The sequence below is a fragment of the Mya arenaria genome, chromosome 10, assembly GCF_026914265.1.
Source record: "Mya arenaria isolate MELC-2E11 chromosome 10, ASM2691426v1".
NCBI lineage: Eukaryota > Metazoa > Mollusca > Bivalvia > Myida > Myidae > Mya > Mya arenaria.
The window spans coordinates 69407001-69430825 of NC_069131.1; the positions used below are offsets into that span (position 1 = coordinate 69407001).

The 23825-nt window shown below is 37.1% G+C and overlaps 1 protein-coding gene across 1 annotated transcript; it reads left to right on the forward strand.

The window, feature by feature from the left end:
• Nucleotides 1-1892: 1892 nt before the first annotated feature.
• On the forward strand, nt 1893-23110 carry LOC128206735 (protein draper-like). Its single transcript, XM_052909398.1, has 5 exons — nt 1893-2203; nt 2600-2668; nt 17866-19182; nt 22134-22262; nt 22496-23110. Exons 2-5 carry the CDS (start codon nt 2617-2619, stop codon nt 22618-22620), a joined length of 1623 nt encoding a protein of 540 aa, XP_052765358.1. The 5' UTR covers nt 1893-2203; nt 2600-2616; the 3' UTR covers nt 22621-23110.
• Nucleotides 23111-23825: the final 715 nt, after the last annotated feature.

The window sequence follows — 23825 nt, forward strand, 5'->3', positions numbered from 1 at the left end:
CACGACCGTCTTTCAAGTATCAATATCTCACACAGACACGGTGTAGGGTTTCAGGATGGAACACCTGGTCTCAAATTCCACGACCGTCTTTCAAGTAACAATATCTCAGACAGACACGGTGCATGGTTGCAGGATGAAACACCTAGTCTTAAATTCCACGACCGTCTTTCAAGTTACAATATCTCAGACAGAAACGGTGCATGGTTGCAGGATGAAACACCTTGTCTCAAATTCCAAGACCGTATTTCAAGTAACAATATCTCAGACAGACACGGTGTAGGGTTTCAGGATGAAACACCTAGTCTCAAATTCCACGACTGTCTTTCAAGTTACAATATCTCACACAGACACGGTGCATGGTTGCAGGATGAAACACCTGGTCTCAAATTCCACGACCGTCTTTCAAGTTACAATTTCTCAGACAGAAACGGTGCATGGTTGCAGGATGAAACACCTAGTCTCAAATTCCAAGACCGTATTTCAAGTAACAATATCTCAGACAGACACGGTGTAGGGTTTCAGGATGAAACACCTTGTCTCAAATTCCACGACCGTCTTTCAAGTAACAATATCTCAGACAGACACGGTGTAGGGTTTCAGGATGGAACAACTCGTCTCAAATTCCACGAACGTCTTTCAAGTAACAATATCTCACACAGACACGGTGTAAGGTTTCAGGATGAAACACCTAGTCTCAAATTCTACGACCGTCTTTTAAGTTACAATTTCTCAGACAGAAACGGTGCATGGTTGCAGGATGAAACACATATTCTCAAATTCCACGACCGTATTTCAAGTAACAATATCTCAGACAGACACGGTGTAGGGTTTCAGGATGAAACACCTGGTCTCAAATTCCACGACCGTCTTTCAAGTTACAATATCTCACACAGACACGGTGTAGGGTTTCAGGATGAAACACCTGGTCTCAAATTCCACGACCGTCTTTCAAGTTACAATATCTCACACAGACACGGTTTAGGGTTTCAGGATGGAACACCTAGTCTCAAATTCCACGACCGTCTTTCGAGTTACAATATCTCACACAGACACGGTGTAGGATTTCAGGATAAAACACCTAGTCTCAAATTCCACGACCGCCTTTCAAGTTACAATATCTCACACAGACACGGTGCAGCGCTTCAGGACGAAACACCTAGTCTCATATTCCACGACCGTCTTTCAAGTTACAATATCTCAGACAGACACGGTGCAGGGCTTCAGGACGAAACACCTGGTCTCAAATTCCACGACCGTCTTTCAAGTTACAATATCTCAGACAGACACGGTGTAGGGTTTCAGGATGAAACACCTAGTCTCAAAATCCACGACCGTCTTTAAAGTAACAATATCTCACACAGACACGGTACAGGGCTTCAGGACGAATTTCACGACCGTCTTTCAAGTTACAATATCTCAGACAGACACGGTGTATCGTTTACTGGATGAAACACCTAGTCTCAAGTTCCACGACCGTTTTTCAAGTTACAATATCTCAGACAGACACGGTGTATCGTTTACAGGAGGGATCACCCGCACACTATCCGCCAACCTTAATAGTTTCCCGGAAATATTAATAATATATTTAAGGCTATTAATATAATCAAGTTCATTTTTTGATAAGTACAAAGAGTATATAATAAGATATATAGTTATTATAATTTATTCAGTAACACATATAGTGCGTTTACAACAATATTTGCTATGTAACGCAAAATAAAAACACATTTAAAACCAAAGTGAATACGAACATTTATAAATAACATCTTAAATAGGCTTCTGAAATGTTTAAATTGTTGTATCATATTTCAATGCTCTATTCAGCCAATTCATTAGACTAAATACTGCCGGCTTAATAATCGTAGGTAGGTAGGAGAAGGAATATCAATGATTGCGATTTTTTCTTCCTGTTAAAGGAATATGAATATAATATAAAAGTCTTGACTGTGGATAGTCATGAAAAAGACTGAGGTTTTTGTCATTCCATTTGGACTTATCAAATTATAACTGTGTTAAGAGTATACGTAGTAGACAATTGAGTTAATTAGTGAACACATTGAAAAGTTATTTTTAAGTTTATATTTGTTTCTACACCGGTGAATAAAATAATCCAGGCCTGTGGCTTTTTACAGTCTTCGAATACAGACACATTAATACTATACCTGGAATATGGATAAATAGTGGATTTTCTAAAATAAAAAAGGTAAACATTATAACTTAAAATCATCTTAATGCTAAAAAGCAAAACGCAACCCCATATATCTTACACGTGTTTACCTATTGAAAGGCAATTAAGTTTGATGCAGATTAATAATTACAAATGAAAAATGTTTGTTTTAAATTGCCATCTTGCATAATTCATAGCTTAAGCCGCTAATTCATTGAAAATTATTCGTCGTTGATGATATGCTCTGTTATTTTTTTATTAAGCAGACTCAGCTGTTCAATCAATAAATCATTCTAAATTCACGTTGTAATAATATTAATAGCTATATTGTGTACATTATCACTAATTTCTTGCACTCAACTTTGAATGATATAAAACATGACGCAAAAATGTAAATGAAGATTTACAATGTAGGTATTTTTTCCGTTACAGTACGCTGCCAAAACAGGATGATATTTCGAATATTTTCTTTCCTTTGCGTGACAAAATCATGTTTGGCAGGTAGGTGGTACTTTATTATGACGCAAGATATTATTGGAATAACAAGGCAATCAATGACGCGTTTAATTATCCCTACTTAAAAACAAGTATTACCTTGCATAAGTGTTACAAATTTATTAAACAAACATACTCCTACTTAGCCTTACCTTATCTAAACCCTTACCTACACTCTTACCTAGCCTTACTATATCTGCCTTATCTTACCTAGCCTCTTACATAGCCTCTTACATAGCCTCTTACATAGCCTTATATTACCTACTATCTTACCTAGCCTAACATTACATGTCTTATTACAAAGCATCTTACCTAGCCTCTTACATATCCTCTTACCAGTCTTACATTACCTACAGCCTTACGTACCCTCTCCCCTTGCCTAACATTACCTGACCACTTACCTACCCTCTTACCGAACGTTACATTACCTAGCTTCTCACGTAGCCTCTTACCTAGCCTCACATGTCCTAACCCCTTACCTACCCTCTTCCCTAGCCTTACATTACCTACCCTCATACCAAGCCTTACAGTACCTATCCTTTTATATAGCCTTACATTACCTACCCTTTTACCTAGCCTTACATTACCTACACCCTTACCTACCCTCTTACCAAGCCTTACATTACCTACACCCTTACTTACCCTCTTACCTAGCCTTACATTATCTATATCCTGACCTTAACTCTGACATGGCTTCGTACCTAGTCTATTACCTTATCTCTTACTTAGCCTAACATTACCTACCCCCTTACCTACCTTCTTACCTACCCTTATATTACATGCCGTCTTACTTAGCCTTTTTACTAGCCTTACATTACCTAGCCCATTTCCAACCCTCTTACCTAGCGTTACATTACGTACCCTCTTATCGACCCCCTTACCTAGCCTCATATTACCCCATAACCTACCCTTTATCCTAGCCTTACATTACCTGCCTTCTTACATAGCCTCGTACCTAGCATCTAACATAGCCCCTTACCTACATTCTTACCCAGCCGTACAATACCTAGCCTCTTACCTAGCCTTTTATCTAGCCTTACATTATCTAGCCTCTTATCTAGCCTCTTACCTAGCCTTACATTAACTAGCCTTTTACCTAGCCTTACATTATCTAGCCTCTTACCTAGCCCTTACCTACATTCCAACCTAGCCTTACAATACCTAGCCTCTTACCTAGCCTCTTACCTAGCCTTACATTACCTAGTTTCTTACCTTGTATTACATTACCTAGCCTCTTTCCTACACTCTTACCTAGCCTTACATTACCTAGCCTCTTACTTAGCCTCTTTCCTAGCCTTACATTACCTAGCCTCTTACCTAGCCTCTTACCTAGCCTTACATTACCTAGCCTCTTACCTAGCCTTACATTACCTAGCCTCTTACCTAGCCTCTTACCAAGCCGTACATTACCTAGCCTCTTACCTAGCATCTTAACTAGTCTTACATTACCTAGCTACTTACCTGGCCTCTTACCTAGCCTTACATTACCTAGCCTCTTACCTAGCCTCTTACCTAGTCTTACATTACCTAGCCTCTTACCTAGCCTCTTACCTAGCCTTACCTTAACTAGCCTCTTACCTAGCCTCTTACCTAGTCTTACATTACCTACCCTCTTACCAAGCCTATTACCTAGCCTTACATTACCTAGCCTCTTACCTAGCGTTACATTACCTAGCCTCTTACCTAGCCTCTTACCTAGCCTCTAACCTAGCCTTACAATACCTAGCCTCTTACCTAGCCCCTTACCTAGCCTTACATTACCTAGCCTCTTATCTAATCTCTTACCTAGTCTTACATTACCTAGCCTCTTACCTGGCCTCTTACCTAATCTTAAATTAGCTAGACTCTTACCTAGCATCTTACCAAGCCTTACATTACATAGCCTCTTACATACCCTCTTACCTAGCCTCTTACTAAGCCTTAAATTATCTTGCCTCTTACCTAGCCTCTTACCTAGCCTTACATTACCTAGCATCTAACCTAGCCTCTTACCTAGTCTTACATTACTTAGCCTCTTACCTAGCCTCTTACCTAGCATACATTACCTAGCCTTACATTATCTAGCCTCTTACCTAGCCTCTTACCTAGCCATAAATTACCTAGCCTCCTACCTAATCTCTTACCTAGCCTTACATTACCTACCCTCTTACCTAGCCTTACATTACCTAGCCTCTTACCTAGCCTCTAACCTAGCCTTACATTACATAGCCTCTTACCTAGACTTACATTATCTAGCTTCTTACCTAGCCTCTTACCTAACCGTACATTACCTAGCCTCTTACTTAGCCGTACATTACCCAGGCTCTTACCTAGCCTCTTACATATCCCCTAACCTAGCCTTACATTACCTGAACTCTTACCTAACATTGCAGCACCTACTCTCTTACCTAGCCTCTAACCTACCCCCTTACATAACCTTACATTACCTACCCTCTTACCTAGCCTCTTACCTACCTTCTTACCAAGCCTTACATTACCTAGCCTCTTACATAGCCTTACATTACCTAGCCTCTTACTTAGCCTTACATTATATAGCCTCGTACCTAGCCTCTTACCTTGCCCTTACCTATATTCTTACCTAGCCTTACATTACCTGGCCTCTTACCTAGCCTCTTACCTAGTCTTACATTACTTTGCCTCTGACCTAGCCTTATATAATCTAGCCTCGTACCAAGCCTCTTACCTATCCCCTTACCTACATTCTTACCTAGCCTTACAATACCTAGCCTTTTACCTAGCTTTACATTACCTAGCCTCTTACCTATCATCATACCAAGCCTTACAATACATAGCCTCTTACCTAGCCTTACACTACCTAGTTTCCTACCTAGCCTTACATTACCTACTCTCTTACCTACCCTCTAACCTAGCCTTACTTTGCCTCACCTCTTACCTAGCATTGCATTACCTACCCTCTTACCTAGCCTTACATTACATACCCTCTTACCTAGCCTTACATTACCTACCCTCTTACCTAGCCTTACATTACCTCCCCTTTTGCCTCCCCCCTTACCTACCCCCTTACATACCCCCTTACCTAGCCTCTTACCTACCCCCTTACCTACCCTCTTACCTACCCCCTGACCTACCCTACTACCTACTCTCTTACCTATTCTCTTACCTACCCCCTTATTTACCCTCTTACCTATTCTCTTATCTACCCTCTTACCTACCCCCTTACGTACTCTCTTACCTACTCTCTTACCTCCCTTTTAACCTAATCTCTTAACTACCCTCTAACCTACTCTCTTGCCTACCCTCTTACCTACCCCCTTACCAACTCTTTTTCCTACTCTCTTACCTACCCTCTTACCTACCCCCATTACCTAATCTCTTTCCTACTCTCTTACCTACCCTCTTACCTACTCTCTTACCTACCCTCTAACCTACTGTCTTACTTACTCTCTTACCTTACGTATTTCCTACCTTCTTGGTTAGCTCTTGCCTACCTTCTTACCTACCCTCTGACATACCCTTTTACCTACCTCTTACCTACCCCCTTACCTACCCCCTTACCTACCCTCGAACCTACCCTCTTACCTTCTCTCTTACCTACTCTCTTACTTAACCCCTTACCTACACTCTTACCTATCCCCTTACATACCCTCTTACCTACCCTCTTTTCTACCTTCTTTTCTAACTTCTTGCCTAGCTCTTACCTACCCTCTTACCTTCCCTCTTACCTACTCTCTTTTCTAACGTATTTCCTACCTTCTTGGCTAGCTCTTACCTACCCTCTTACCTACCCTCTTACCTAGCCCCTTACCAACCCTCTTACATACCCTCCTACCTTTCCTCTAACCTACCCTCTTACCTACTCTTTAACTACCCCTTTACCTACCCTCTTACCTACTCTCTTACCTACCCCATTACCTGCCCTATTACTTATCCCCTTACCTACCCTCTTTCCTACCTCCTTACCTATCCTCTTACCTACTCTCTTACCTACAACCCTTACCTACCCTTTTACCTAACCTCTTACCTAGCCTCACAATACCTACCCTCTTACCAAATCTGTTACATAGCCTTTCAAAACCTACCCTCCTTCCTAGCCTTACATTACCTACCCTCTTAGTTACCCTCTTACCTATCCTTACATTACCTAACCCCTTACCTACACAATTACCTACTTTCTTACCTACTCTCTTGCCTATCCCGTTACCTACCCTCTTTCCTACCTTCTTGACTAGCTCTTACCTACCCCCTTACCTACCCCCTTACCTAATCTCTTACTTACACTCTTACCTAGCCTTACAATACCTACCCTATTACCTATCCTTACATTACCTATCCTCTTACCTACCCTTTTACCTAGCCTCACAATACCTACCTTCTTACCAAATCTATTACCTAGCCTTACAATACCTACCCTCTTTCCTAGCCTTTAATTACCAACCCTCTTAGCCACTCTCTAAGCTATCCTTACATTACCTATCCCCTTACCTACACCTACCACCTACTCTCTTACCTACACTCATACCTATCCCCTTACCTAGCCTCTTTCCTACCAAGAACCTTCTTTCCTAGCCTTACATTACCTACCCTCTTAGTTACCCTCTTACCTATCCTTACATTACCTAACCCCTTACCTACCCTACTACCTACTTTCTTACCTACTCTCTTACCTATCCCGTTATCTACCCTCTTTCCTACCTTCTTGGCTAGCTCTTAACTACCCCCTTACCTACCACCTTACCTAATGTCTTACCTACTCTCTTACCTACCCCCTTATCTACCCTCTTTCTTACTCTCTTACCTACCCTCTTGCTTACTTTCTTACCTATTCTCTTACCTAACGTCTTTCTTATCTTCTTGGCTAGCTCTTACCTATCCTCTTACCTACCCGCTTACCTACCATCTTATCTACTCTCTTACCAACCCCCTTACCTATCCTCTTACCTACCCTCTTACCTACCCTCTTACCTACCCTCTCACCTACTCTCTTACCTACCCTTTTACCTTCTCTCTTACCTACCCTCTTACCTACTCTCTTACCTACCCTCTTACACACCCTCTTACATACTCTTTTACCTACCCCCTTACCTACCATCTTTCCTATCCCCTTACGTACCCTCATACCTACCCTCTTACCTACAATCTTACTTAGTCTCTTACCTACCCTCTTTCCTACCTTCTTGGCTAGCTCTTACCTACTCTCCTACCTACCCTCTCACCTACTCTCTTACCTACCCCCTTATCTACCCTCTTTCTTACTGTCTTACCTACCCTCTTGCTTACTTTCTTACCTATTCTCTTACCTAACGTCTTTTCTACCTTCTTGGCTAGCTCTTACCTATCCTCTTACCTACCCGCTTACCTACCATCTTATCTACTCTCTTACCTACCCCCTTACCTATCCTCTTACCTACCCTCTTACCTACCTCTTACCTACCCTCTCACCTTCTCTCGTACCTACTCTTTTACCTTCTCTCTTACCTACCCTCTTACCTACTCTCTTACCTACCCTCTTTCACACCCTCTTACATACTCTTTTACCTACCCCCTTACCTACCATCTTTCCTATCCCCTTACGTACCCTCATACCTACCCTCTTACCTACAATCTTACTTAGTCTCTTACCTACCCTCTTTCCTACCTTCTTGGCTAGCTCTTACCTACTCTCTTACCTGCTCACTTACCTACCCCCTTACATACTCTCTTGCCTACCCCCTTACTTACCCTCTTACCTACTCTATTACCTACCCTCTTTCCTACCTTCATTGCTAGCTCTTACCTTACCCTCTTACCTACCCTCTTACCTACTCTTTTCCCCCCTTACCTACCCCTTGACCTACCCTTTTACCCAGCCTTGCATTACCTACCCTACTACCTTGCTCTTACCTAGCTTAGCATTACATTTCCTCCTACCTTGCTCTTACCAAGCCCATCATTTCCTAGCCTCATACCTTGCTCTTACCTAGCCTTGCATTACCTAACCTCCAACCTTGCTCTTATCTAGCCTTGCATTACGTACCCTCCTACCTTGCTCTTACCTAGCCTGCATTACCTACCCTCCTACCTGGCTTTTACCTAGCCTTGCATTACCTACCCTCCTACTTTGCACTTACATAGCCTAGCATCCTACCTTTCTCTTACCTAGCCTTGCATTACATAGCCTCCTACTTTGCTCTTATCTCGCCTTGCATTACCTACCCTCCTACCTGGCTCTTACCTAGCCTAGCATGACGTAGCCTCTTACCTAGCCTCTTTCATAGCCTAACATTATCTACACTCTTACCTACCCTCTTACCTACCCTCTTACCTAACCTCTTACCTAGCTATCACAGTCGTAAGTACAACACCCTTGAACCACCACTTTCTCTTAGTCTTCTACATGAGTGAACTCACACACTGCCTTGTTTGAAAGATCCGTACGCTTCAACACACGATCGAGATGAAAATGTTTGTCGGAAGCCAAGGGCCAATCCTTCCCATCTCCTTATATCAAAAGCTGGTCGCTTGTATAAAATCATCATGTATTTCTCCTTTTCCTTACCGAATATATCGACTTGCAGGTTTATCGCCCTCCAATGAACTAAATCCTCAACATTGTTTAGAGCTCCAACTGGATATAGCTAGGAACATCATATCCCACATATCGGTATATCTTTACTGAACTGGTGTAGTGGATGTGTTGTCTGCAGGTGATTGTAACCGCTAAATCTGAACATAATATAACAGTTCAGGAACATACTCTTGAATGCTGTTAAACTGATTTTAAATGATTCTCCAAACTGCTTCCCAAAACCAATATGTCATCCAAAAACGCAAGAACAATTTTCCACGTCAAACCCTTCAACATTACACTGATTACACGAGAAAAATGTAGCTGATGCAATGGTTAGTCCAAACCCTATTCGCAGATGTTCGAAAATTCCGTACTTTGTTAGAAAAGCGGTCATTTTCCTATCAGGCTCACTTATCCTGACTTGCCATTATGCTGAAATTGCATCCAATTTAGCCTACATAGACTACCAGATCAAGTTTATTAACAATTGTCGACCAACGGCTGAGTAAAAATGTGTTTTACTTTAACAGCATTGAGAGCTCGGTAATCGATACACCATCTCACTGACCCATCATGTTTGCGAATAGAGACCGGAGCAGACGCCCAATCAGAAACCGTTTCCTGTATAACACCAGCATCCATCACTTTTTTAATGAGCTTCTTCCTCCCCGGCAAAACAAGAAGGCGTGTTTTCGCATCCGTTGCTTTTCTGATTCCTCATCTCCAGTATCAATGGTATGCTTCATTGCTGCCCAGACCATATTCATTTTTTAGCAAAAACCTCCACATGCTCCCTTTAAAGAGTTGCTAAATCACGTCGTTGCTCCTCATCTAAGTTACCAATTAATTCTTTGTAAACCTTTTGCAAGTGTATTGTCATATTTCCTCTATCTACGCCGCCAGAAGCAGCTATTCGATCTTTGATAAGCTGGTCCTCCGTGTTTTTGTTGCAAAAAGCAATCCTGACTTTTGAGCATTGCAAGAAACATTTCTCCCTAAAGAATCGACGTAAGAAACCCCGAAATCTTCACGATTTGCGGAATTCTTAGCTTGTACCACTACTTCAATATTATATGCGTTTGCCACAAAACGTCCTTCTTAAAACTTCTATTTTATACCCATTAGTTGTATTCACAAGATAAATAACTGGGGTCGTCCCTGCGTACCTACCAACTTTGGCGCTTGCTTTTATACCAAGGTCGAAGTTTGGCTGAATGACATAGTCTTGCATTTCGCAATCAATATTGCACGAAATTTTAACTACTGTGTTGAGCGGTACATGCACGCGTTTTGCAAGTGTGACCATTGCAACAATAGGTCTATCTTCATTGATATTTTTTCAAAGGTTTGTGTTCATCTTGAATGATTAAGGTCTCTGTTACCAATCAAATGTTTCGCCCAAGTGATGTAACAAATAATGTCTCAGTACAATGTAAACAACGTGGCCCGTCTGGAGATTCGGACACTGGAAAAACATCTGTGACATTCTCAACAGGATTAATTCTGCGCTCTACGGTAATGAAAATCTGGACGAATGTATTTGTGAGCAAAGTTAGTGGATTAACAGAGGTCGAATCCTTAGAACAAAAAGAATGGCATCATTTGAGGTGGACATTGAAAGCTTGTGGGAAGTGCTCGATGACCGGTTGAAGAAAGTTGACGTGAGAGTAATAAGTCTCGACGATTAGGTGGAAGGGGCCGACAAAAACGCGTCGGTCCGCAAAGCGGATGCAGAAGCTTGAAAAGGCGGGAGATACCCTGTGTGACAAAGTATCATACCTGAATTCACAATCTAAGCAAAACAATTTGTTTTTCACCGGGATGTCCGAGAATAACACGGACGGAAATAAAGTAAGAGTAAGCAACAGAGCGACAGCTGCGTCAACATCTCCAGGGCGCCTTTAAGTTAACCCGCCAGTATTCGGTTTGAGAGGGTTCACCATTCAAAATCCGTTCCGTGTTTTATTTACCGCTACAGTTCGCAGTGTCGCGGACCCTTTATTTACTTATCATTGTGGTAGCAGTAATGAACCCGTGGTTGAAAGTACAAATGCTGATTGGTTTGATAATTAATGTGTTAATGCACGACGATTATACCAAGAAGCTTTACTTACGAATAAAACTGATATTGATAGAGCTAAATTGTGTGCACAACGAACGTATTATTAGGATTTATTTCCTAAACATAAAAACATCGCTCAACGACAAATATTGAAAATTATTGAGAATTTAAGGAAAAATAAACCTAGATAGTTTTTAGATTTTTTTAAAAGGCAATATATCTTCGGAAGACTTTAAAACATTTCTTTTGAAAATCTTAGCAACAATACGTTTGATTGCAATGATATTTTATGAATGTGTTTACATATAACCCTTTCACTTATATGATATATTTAATATAATTTTATTGTCGGGGTTCTTTTCAATAAAGTGGACAGAATGTGTAATTATTTTTTTTCTTAAAAAGGATCTGCTAATGTTGTCAAACATTACAGAGGATTTACAAATATGCGCATCTAAGTATTTTGTAAATCTAATGCTACTTTTTCGGATGCGCAATTGGGGATTCGTAACAGTTGATCAACAGTGCGACGCAATTAAAAGTCTAATGTCTATTGTGCAATAATATATAAATAATATATAAATGAAGATAAAAGATAATATGTTTTTATGTCGACAGTCTTCAGTTTTTTGATAATATATATATATCACACTGCTTAAACGGTAAACATCTGGTAAAAAAGGTAAATTATTTAGAATTGTGAAATGTGTGTATGAAAATGTTGAATCTTGTGTGAAATCCTGTACATCTTACTCTGAATAATTTAGCAATGCCGTTGGCTTGCTTTAAGGGTAGGTTATGTCCCCGTTTCTTTTTCCCTGTTTGTAGTGGACTTATATGCATTGATGATATTGTACCGATTATGTTGCTATTTTCTGATGATATAGCCATTTTAGGGAAATCCCCTGAAGAAAGTTCAGGTCAATTTAAACAATCTCTACTTATATTGTAATGCAGTGGGCTTAAAATAAATACATCAAAAGCAGAAATAAAGGTTTTTTGAAACGGGGTAGAACACGTCATAAAGAGCATTGGATATTTAATGGCCTTACTATCGATGCTGTTGATAATTTTAATTATTAGATACTGTAAAAAACTACACCACTCTAGAAGATTTACACTGAATCAAGAACGTTTGGTTGGAAAAGCCCTAAAGGCTATGATCACTTTATTATATAAACGAAAAGGTACGGCATAAAACCTAACATATTTTGTCCATTATTTGATTTCTTATCAAAATTAATGTTCAGTTCGGGGTTTAAATAAAAGAAACGTCTACATTTAATAATTTGTAAGCGATTGTTAAGGGTTAAAACAAACACATGTGCTGCTGCAGTGTATGGCGAACTAGGTAGACATCCTGTATTTATTTTAATATTAATAATAAATATAATATATTGCAATAAAATTTACAACAAGTATAACATTTCAGTAAGGACCGTGTAAAAACAGATCATTGGTGGCTGCAAAAAGGGTTGTATTAACTGGGTTTCAAAGGTTAAAAAAATGTAAATATGGTTTAGCATACATTTCTTATACACCCCAAATATTGTACATGTTGATGCATTTATAAACGAATTTATATGTATACTTATAGATATTTTTTACAAAAATAATATGGAAATCATTAAAACATTTGATTATGAAACATAATAAGACACAGTTCCAAAGCATTAAGAGAGTTTCTTCACACCGGTTAAACATTCAAACAAGACGAAATGGGTTATGTAGGGACATAAATGATGAATATCACCTCATATGTATTTGTCGTTGTTATCGTTAGTTACGTAAAACTTATATAAAACGAGTGAGATTTAATATGTTAATCCATCCATTCAATTTCCATCAATAATGGCATCATGGGCTAAAAAGAAAGTAACGAATGTTTGTAAATATATTAAAGATTATTTGTTATACTCTACTCACTTATAAATAGTACAACTTAATACGGGCTCTAAACCGAGCGAAGCTCGGCAGAGCCCTATTACGGTCACACATAGCACGTCTTTCGTTCAAAAGTTGCACATACTATCAGCCTGAAAAAAAGACGTAAAGGTGATGAAACAAGCATTTTTTCTGTTCATAAACTATATTGAGCGCGTGCATGCCGGACATCAAAATCATCAGAGCGTGACGACAGGGAAGAAAACAGGCTCATGAAATTTTAAAAACTAAGAGATGCGAAATCGCCCCACTAGCTATTAAAATAATTCAAAATATGCTTATAAACAATAACTATTAATACTTTTGGTAAACTCACAAAGACAAATAAAACATATTTCTATAGATTGTCTGAGATAGATACTTTGTTTTCACTTGTTTATTAAAGATATTCATACGCATTGTTTACCATTCTATGCGAAGGTCATACTTGACAGTTAGTAGTTGTCTTTTTAGGCTATACAATATCGATACAATTTTGATGTTTGACAGTTGTTGATCGGATAGAAATTGCGAAAAATTAATTCCTGTTGGAATACCGATTTAATTACGACCATGGATTATACCGGTACACATAGCAGAGCTTGTCACGTCAGCCAGGTACAGTATGATTATTTTGTAGAAAACACTCATTATCACTTATTTTGTACAATCTACCAACACGCTGGTTGAGAGATTGAAACTAAAAAGATATACAGGAATTGTGAGACAGGTGAACTCTTGTGCCATGCAACACCACTTTTGTGTAAATTAAGAAGTTGGGTGGGGAGGGTGCGGGAGGGGTATCCCCTCCTGCCAAGTGAAACCAGTGGAGCGCAAAATGGAGGTGCACCTCTTAAATACAACTTTAAATACAACTGCACCTCTATATTTAAGATTGATATGCACATTTTTAATATACAACTGCACCTCTATATTTAGACCGTCATGCCTTTTCTTAGACCTGCACCTTAAAAAAATTAGGTGCAACTCAATTTTTTTCAATTTACATCGCCGTTTAGTTATTTTTCACCCAAATGGTAAGTCAAACTGTACTGGCTTGCTCACATTCAATCTCATGGTCAAGTTTGTTATAAAATTGCCATTTTGTCAAAATTTCTGCTTGTTAATTAGTAAAAAAGTCTAAATGAGATGCCTAAAGAAGTTTGTGTTGTTGACAGTAAATACTGTAAATACCCTCTGCGATTCACTCAAATCTGCATGCGATAATGCACCAGTCAATTGTAACCCAGCAATTAACTGGTGCATAAGACCCCCGGTTCTCGATAAATCATAAGCGTAACGGACTTGAAAAGCTTGAACCTGTTATAAAATATTTCCATAAATTGGGGCAAAGAAACATGACATACAAAATAAAAAAGTTATGTACATACAGTGTACTAAATTAATGCTCAAAAGCAATATGTTTGGTCATAAAGTAGTTGTGTTACTATAGTTTAGAACAATTAGATTTCAGTGTAAATCACTTGTAAATGGGATATGTAAGATTAGCACAAATTACAGACTTTTTTTTGTATTTCAGAATGCATCCATGCCATCTGGTTTTTGACATTACTGCTGTGGACAGATTTTCAGCAGTGCAGGAATCAGGAATTGCCATGTTATGTATTACTGGAGGAAATAAGTTTAAAAATAAACCAGACTTTGTCAAGGTTTCCCTGAAATAAATTGCCAGTATGTTTCTTGCGCTTTGATATTAACATTCGCTTGTTATGACATCATGTTCAGTGTCTATTTAAATAGCTCATTGATGAACTGTTTTTTTCCGAATTGAATTTCTTTCATGCCGTTTCTGTTGGTGCTTTGGGATAATATCATTTTCTAATAAAACTGCTGACCTTCATTGGTCTTTGGACTGTATTGTGCATCTATTCGCACATTTTGTTTGCTCTTTTAAGCAAACATTGCATTAATTGCAAACAAGTATCACAACTTACTAAACATGATGCAGAATTGTTTCATTTACTGTGCATATGATTTTAAGCTTATGAACATCTACTTAAACAATCACAGCAACACAATGAGATCCCTATCTAAAGAAATATTACTACTTTTCATTCATTCATACTGTCAATCATTCATGAATATATTCATTTACTTGAAGTTAACACATATACATTTTGTAGTTTTAAACTGAATGAGCTAATGAATGAGCTAATGTAAGCATAATTATAGTACACTTTTGTTCTGATAATGTTGTGAACTGTTAAATTGCTTTATTGTGCATATATTACAAGTTAACAACATATATATATATATATATATATATATATATATATATATATATATATATATATGTATCAATGTCAATAACTTATGTTTTGTTGAATAATCTATGTGCTTGTTTTAAGCTCACCTGACCACAAAGTGATCAAGGTGAGCTATTGTGATCGTCCGTCATCCGTCGTCGTCCGTCGTCAACATTTTGACTGTTAACACTCTAGAGGTCACAGTTTTGGCACTATCTTAATGAAACTTGGTCAGAATGTTACCCTCAATAAAATCTTGGACAGGTTCGATGTTGGGTTAGCTGGGGTTAACAACTAGGTCACCCGGACAAATTAAAGGAAAAGCTTGTTAACACTATGGAAGTCACATTTATGACTGTATCTTCAGGAAACGTGGTCAGAATGATAATATTGATAATCTCTAGGTCAAGTTCGAATCTGGGTCAAGTGTGGTCAAAAACTAGGTCACCTGGTCAAATTGAAGGAAAAGCTTGTTAATACTCTAGGCCCCTATTTCTCGAAACTTCTTAAGCTTAACAGGCTTAAGTAGCTTATTTCAATTACTCAAAATACATTCTTTTTTTGAATTTTGATAAGTGAAAAATGGTTTAATTTAACTAATATATAGATAATTCCTATCTAAAGTATAAAAACTCTTAAAGAAGTAAATTTTACCCAAACTATTGAAAACCAAAAATCGTGAGTTTAGCTTAATCCTGTTATAATGGACTTAAGAAGTTTCGAGAAATTGAGGCCTGAGGTCTCATTTACGATTGTATCTTCCTGAAAGTTGGTCAGAATGTTTATATTGATTAGCTCTAGGCCAAGTTCGATCTTGGTCAAGTGCGGTCAAAAACTAGGTCATGAGGTCAAATCATAGGAAACGCTTGTTAGCACTCTTAAGGTCACATTTATGACTGTATGTTCATTATACTTAGTCAGAATGTTTATAATGATTAGCTCTAGGCCAAGTTTGAATCTGGGTCATGTGCAGTCAAAAACTAGGCCACCAGGTCAAGTAATAGGAAAAGCATGTTAACACTCAAGAGGCCACATTTATGACCATATGTTCATGGAACTTGATCAGATTGTTATTCTTGATGATCTGTATTGGATCAGAAGAGCGATACAGGGCCTTCAAGGCCCTCTTGTTATTTTTAAATGTTATAGATGTATAATTCAGTTTAAAGACTCATACTTTAAATAATTTAATAGTTTCATACTTTCTGCATACATTGTTATATTCAATGATGGAATGGTGCTTACAACATCAACTACAGGGAATTTATATTCATTTCAAACTGCTGAGGTGGTCAAACCATTTTTCCACGTTATTTGCATAACCTTAAAAATCTAAAATATACACAATGCTGTTTTACATATTAAAATAGTTTAATACAGGTTAATTGTCAGATAACTGAAATAATTAGTTTTAAGTAAACTCAATCTCTTTCGTTTACCTTGTAATGTTTAAAGTAAGAATAATTTATTTGTACTGTAAATGCTTGTAAGATATTCAGTATTAGGTAAATTGAAATACTTGTGTTTGTTATTATTAGTTTTTTCAAACATTAAAATATTAAATTTGCTTTGCATTGCCTTAACCTTACTTGTTATGCACCTTAATAATATACGATTGGTATAGTCAAAGTCATATTATGTCATATAAAATGAATTTTGCCTTTGACACTTGTTTACCTAAGAAGAAATGTACTGCATTAGCAGTTTCTGCAGTTGATAACATACCTAGAGTCCGTCTAAGGCAGTGCCGTATTTCATATTACAGTAGTTATGAAACTGTTACTTACTGCCAATATTAACATAATCATTATTTGGTATTCAATTTGCATAACCATTTTGCCTTCATTAAACTATAATTTTATGTTTTAAAGTTTAGTTACGTGACATGTTTATATATATAACTATATGTAATACGACTCTTGTATAAATCAGACAAACCGTCTGTTCTATTATGTTTTGTTGGACATTTACTCTGTTGTTCATTAACCGTTTTATAACTGTTACCGTAATTCGTTAGCTATATAGTCTGCAGGTTATAACGTAGAAACTATAAGAATAAGTCGACGTCATAAATGCAATATATAATTCGCCTTCATTTCAACATTGAGTGACACTTTCTGTCAAATCATTAAGCCTTTTTTACTTCTATCATAAATTCGAGTAAGATGCAATTCAACTTTTTATTTGTTTGAGAGAGCTAATTGTTTTGTCACTTTCAATGTCATGTCATGTTCTATTATTTCTTTCCAATGTAGTAACGGAATATGTTTTCATTTGGTATTTAACAAATAAATATAATCGAACTTGGCAATATTTTTCATATTTTTCAGTTATATATGTCGCAATTCATTTTTTCTGATAATATACATAATTCAACAAAATAAAATAAATAAATGACATGATTGTTTATAAACGATTTACGTTTAAACATCTTTCGATTTAGTGACGGTGATAATAAACGGGAAGGAGGTGGACTGTAATGGCCATTGTGCTTGCTGTGAAGGAGGAGAGGATGAATGTGGATGGGCTGATGCAAAATCTGATTATTGTTTCAAAGGCTGCGTAAACACAATATATGGACACAGATGCAAAAACCTATGTCCTGTTAACTGCGCTACTTGCGACCAATCTTTAGGGAGGTGTATTACTTGCAAGGATTCATATTACGATATAAATAGAGATTGTTACTCGAGTTGTCCCATTGGGTGTGATGGTCCTTGTAGTGAAGACGGAACTTGTAACACATGTATATCGAACTTCGAAGGAGCTAAATGCGATGCATGCATACCCGGGAAATACAGTGTAGATTGTTCTATGAACTGCCATTATCAAAACTGCCGTTGTGCAGACTTAAATGGATGTGATTCATGTAAAACAGGATTTGGTGGTACCTTGTGCATGGAATGTGTAGCTGGAAAATATGGAGCAAACTGCAACATGAGTTGTCCTAGCGGATGCAGGGATAGAAATTGTATGAGAAACGGAGTATGCATTGAATGCATAACTGGATATTACGGCGAACAATGCAACGATATGTGTTCTAAGGGCTGTAGTGGTGGAGTTTGTTATAAGAATGGGACATGTTTCTGTATGGATAACTTTACAGGTAAACATTGTGACGAATGTGTTGAAGGGAAATATGGCGATAATTGTGAAAATGTGTGCAGTGTCGGTTGTTCTACATTGTCCTGTGGCAAAGAAGACGGATCATGCCTTGGCGGATGTTATGATGGATTATATGCGATGGATTGTTCTCAGAAATGTACCACTATTGACGATAGGTGTTTAAAATGTAACCAGCTCAATGGAACGTGTTCGATGTGTAAAACAGGATTTTACTCGAATGAAAATGGGGATTGCACTACTTGCAATAATAACTGTAATAATGGACAGTGTAATCCTGAAACAGGCAAATGTATAAATGGCTGTACTAAAAACTTTTGGGGAGACAAGTGTGGCGTGCAGTGTAATTCAAATTGTGAAACATGTCATCAGGATTTAGGAATATGTGATTCATGTACAAATCCTACAGTCCATGGTCTGTATTGCAATGAATCATGCATGTCATCATGCTTTGAAAAAAAATGCGAACAAAGTACTGGTCATTGCTCCCTTGGATGCGATGGTGATTTCTTTGGCAACATGTGTGAAACCAAATGCCCCGAGAATTGTCAGCACACAGAAACAAAAACAAGTTGTAATATTGATGGCAATTGTTTGTATGGCTGCATAAATGATCTAGAAGGCAGATATTGTACAGGTACGTTCCAACTACGTGTTACATTACAATTACACATGTTTTACAGCAGTAGTTATGACTTTACCAGTCTAATAGCTTATTTGATAAACGGTAAAATAAATTGCACAAAATGATGACAAAAATGAGAATGCATGCCGGTAAAGTCTTAATACTGTAATTCATCAACATGTGAACTGGATTTATGTACAAATAGAATGCATCCGGTGGCCATTCTGCGCCTTTTTAATTTAGCATACATAAGATGATATGAGATAACGACTTAATGAATATGATGCAGATATAACATTTCGTCTAAGTAAACTAATGTCAGAGCATTCCAATGACAACGATTATTGTTTTCATTTGCATCGGTATTGGATACAGTAGAAGATGAGCCAAGCTAGTATAGGTTAATCCTGTTTATACAATCATTAAACGGATGTTCAACCAAGAAACCGGAGGGCCTGAACACCTACACCAAACACGATGTATTGTTTAAAGATCGTGCGTTACCTATATTATTGTATATATATATTTATATTGCTACACTGTAATTTGATAATGTGATGCCTATTAATTAATAAGCGAGTAATAAGAAGGAGCATGGGATACTCATAAGTAAATTGTTATCTGCACATATTCTGTTTTAATCAATTAACAACAAGTTTTAGTTAAGGTGTTAGTATTCGGTTTTTTTTTTATAGGAATATGTTTCTATTGACATAATTATCACTTCCATTGTCGATTAAAATATGTTGGTGATACCGTTTTATAATTAAACTACTCCAGTCACATATTTATAAAATATATTTTATGCAATTTACAACATGTAAAATGCATTTTAATATAATTTACAATTTACATTGATTTGCTTCTGCTTTGTTCCTAATCTATGCCACTTTGTGTTGCATATGCAATATAATGTAATGCCCATGCTATGTTTTCTAGTTTATTTTATGTTTTTGAATATGGTTCTATTCTCTTTTATTATTCATACTGTGCTTCTGGTGATTTACAACGCATCGTGATGGGTCGATTTAGCGTACTAGTATATCATGATCTGATTTTACGTATAGTATCATTCAATATATTACATTTGCAATGAAAATCAAACGTCCAAAAACGTTAATAAATTGTAAAGTTATTGTACATATATAGGATCTGTCAAGAATCGTCATATAATACACACTTTTTTCAACGAGTTTAGTAAACATTTCGTGAACGAGTTGAATAAAAGTGTGTATTATGATGATGTGTGTCAGATTCGTTATTTTTTCGAGTTAAAAAGACAAAAATGACCTACATGTGTAAACTGCTCTAGTGATGAACCGAATACCACAAAGCAATGCAATTTCCCGCGCTACATGCATTGCAGAAATGTAGTGCTTGTTATAATTTAAAACCACATGTACATTCAATCATTTCATTTCTATGCATTAGTAAAATTCATACTAAGATGATATCCAAAAAGAATAACAACAACAACAACGTTTCAATACATTATGTAACGACCGTCTTTAAAAATGTTTTTTTCACGAAATCAAGGCGTAATACTACACTTTACTCTTAAGATTAGGATGGAAATTGGAATTCGGTATTCAAACCAATCTTCATACTGGATACGAAGTGAGAAATAAACGTACAAGTTGCTAGAAAGTAGCATTTAGTAATTGTTTTACCATTTAATTTGTATACAAACATGCGCCGTAATATATTTTCTGACCAATACAATTGGAGCAAAGTTATATAACACATGTATTATACACATGTTACTATAAATAGTAACTTTTGCTATAGAAATTCGTTCCCGCAATAAAGATTATCGGCTCCACCCGTGAGATTATCACGGCAAGTCAGGGAGATTATGGCATAATTTCCTGACGAAGACAAAAACGTGCACACTGACGTCGTTTTTACGAAAATGAAATGGCCGCCGTATACTCGGTAGGCAAACATTTAAACATTAAAAGCTTTAAAAGGATTACAATGGAACTGTCGGTGCAATAATTGTGAAATTAGTTTTACCAATAATGACACTTTACGTGTTTCTGTAAGTAACGAGTACTACCCGAAACCGTACCGGATGTTTACATTCGCTAAAGGTCATAAAGCTGTAAGACAAGGAAATGAATTGTTGAAACGTTTTGGTTTACTTTATTCGCTGAGAAATGTAAATCATTCCATCGAAATGGCTTGAGTCATTCAAGCTAAGATTCTTATGTAACTGCACATAGGCTTGATCGACCCTAGCTGTGCTCACCTATTAAATGGAAAGAATTGCAGGCTTATTCTGAAAACACGTACGAAAAGTTTTGCTATTTTGAATTCCAGTCACTCGTTATTTTTGCAGCTAATGCCATTCGAAACCATTTGATTATATCTCAGTTTCAAAACTTTTTTAGATTAGATGCTAATTATATGACATATCCTTCATTATTCAGCAAAATCACATTTTTAAATTCATTTGAAATCATTGTCAAATGACAAAACATATATGTATTATACAGAATAATACATGGTTGACCATGGCATTTGGTTGATAATTGCCCCAGTGAAAATAATTGCCCGAGGGCTAAAAAGTTCCCTCCACTGGGTCAATTATCAAACAAAAGCCATGTATTATTATATAAGTAATTAAGAAAATGGCTATTTCAAACAGACAACAAGGTGTAGCATATGATAAGCACATATACAGGAGAAGATAGAGCGGTTTATACTTTTTGTTAACGTTCACTAAATAAAGTTATTAATTCGAGGGTTGTGACAAGGGTAAGATTTCGACGAGTAAAGACTGACTCCAAATAGTGTTTTATTCGGTATTACTTGAAGCGTTGAATCGAGTAAATTGCGTGTTTTCAGTTAGCTAAAAATACATCTTAAATTGTAAACTGATCTGAACGGACTGGCCCCCATACACATTTTCGTTATTTCTTGTGTTGTTCTACAAGTAAATGTAAACACTATCATTTCAGAGAGACGAATTTACATTGCTTCATCCACAAATGTTGCACTCGCAGCTTTATCGGGAGTTTTGGGCATTCTGCTTGTTTGTTCAGTCGCTGGTTGCTACCTGTGGAACAGACGAATGTCTACATCAATAGGTATCTGAATCATGTTGGTTTTACACACATTCTTTTAATTATATGTATATGTTACGTTTATATATACTCATTATAAGAACTTTTGGTTTCTTATGAAAAATAATTCATGACACACATAATTGTTTTCAACATAAATAGCGTAATTCAGCCCCTGTCTCATATATTAACACGTTATGATAATGTAAAATATACTATCATTCGATCTGTTTGATGTGCTGTTATTTTAATTTCAGAACACAATTCGGAAATACAGTTAGATCAACGAGAAGCCGAAAGAACATATGAACAGCTACAAAGACAGTCCAACGAACCAACACACAGAAATGTTGAGGACAACTATACTGTGCTTTCAATGTAGAAATTAAAAACTCTATGATTTCTCATATTATACTGAAGCTAGACCTCAGCCAGCTTCAATTTTACATATTTTCTGATTGCATTTTTTTCAGTCTTCGTTAAACTTCTTAAAATGTAGATATCTATATTTCAAAATAAAAGATAACTGCTATAATTAAATATACGCGTAAGGTGTACATGTGACAGGATTTGTTTAGGATCTCTTGTTTGTTCCCGTATGTTCTAAACCTTTGGGCAATGTTGGGACAAGTGTGAGATTGACCGCTGATTGAAGTGAACGCCGTTTGCAATTACTCAAACATTTACCAATGCCGATGTTGTTATAGTTACGAAACATATGTTGAATAGTAGTTTTGTTAATTTTATATGGACTGTATTTGGCCTTGTTCGTCTTGCCTATAAATACGAAAGTGAACACGTTTTAGTTTCTGGGCTTATCCGGTAAAATAAAATGGTGAGGACAAAGGCGACTACTTATCATGTTACAAGGTTCGATAATAAAAGTCATACCACCATAGCAGTAGTTTTACATGTAGACTGCGTTTGAAATATACATAGTGTCACATCACCTTGTTAGTTGTATTGCAGTTATATACATTTTTACACACTGCGAAGTTGACAAAAGGGAAGATAAATGCACCAGCAGTATATGCGGAAGAACTAGGACATAGGACATGTTATATGAATATTGTTAAAAGACCCATCAGTCTACTTATATAAGAGGCCTCTTGTAAATTGAGTCGTCGAAAGCTGATGTTGATAACATAGTATTATACCTCAGGAGTCAGAAGTAGAGTAACAAAGATCAACTCATTGTCAAATTATCATGGACTTTCTCCACTCCAAATTCTGCTTACTGCCATGACCGGTATTTATTTACCCCTCAAACTTCCTATCTTGTTGATGTCCCAGGAAGCAGAAACTAATATCAAATTGCCTAGCACAATCACATTTTCTGCGTTCAGGTTGCCTAGAACTCGATTTCTAGACTTGCCTCATTAAATAAAATGGAATATAATCTCGTGTAGGCATGATAAGTCGAACCACAAAATGATATTCAAAAACTCAACATGTCCGAAATGAATGACATTAGTTTAACTGCTCTACCATATGGTATTAATCAATCCACCTTCATGTTCAGTTTTAGGATATCATGTGCCTTTGCATGGGTTAAGCACAAAAATCAGACAGTTTGACAAATTCGTT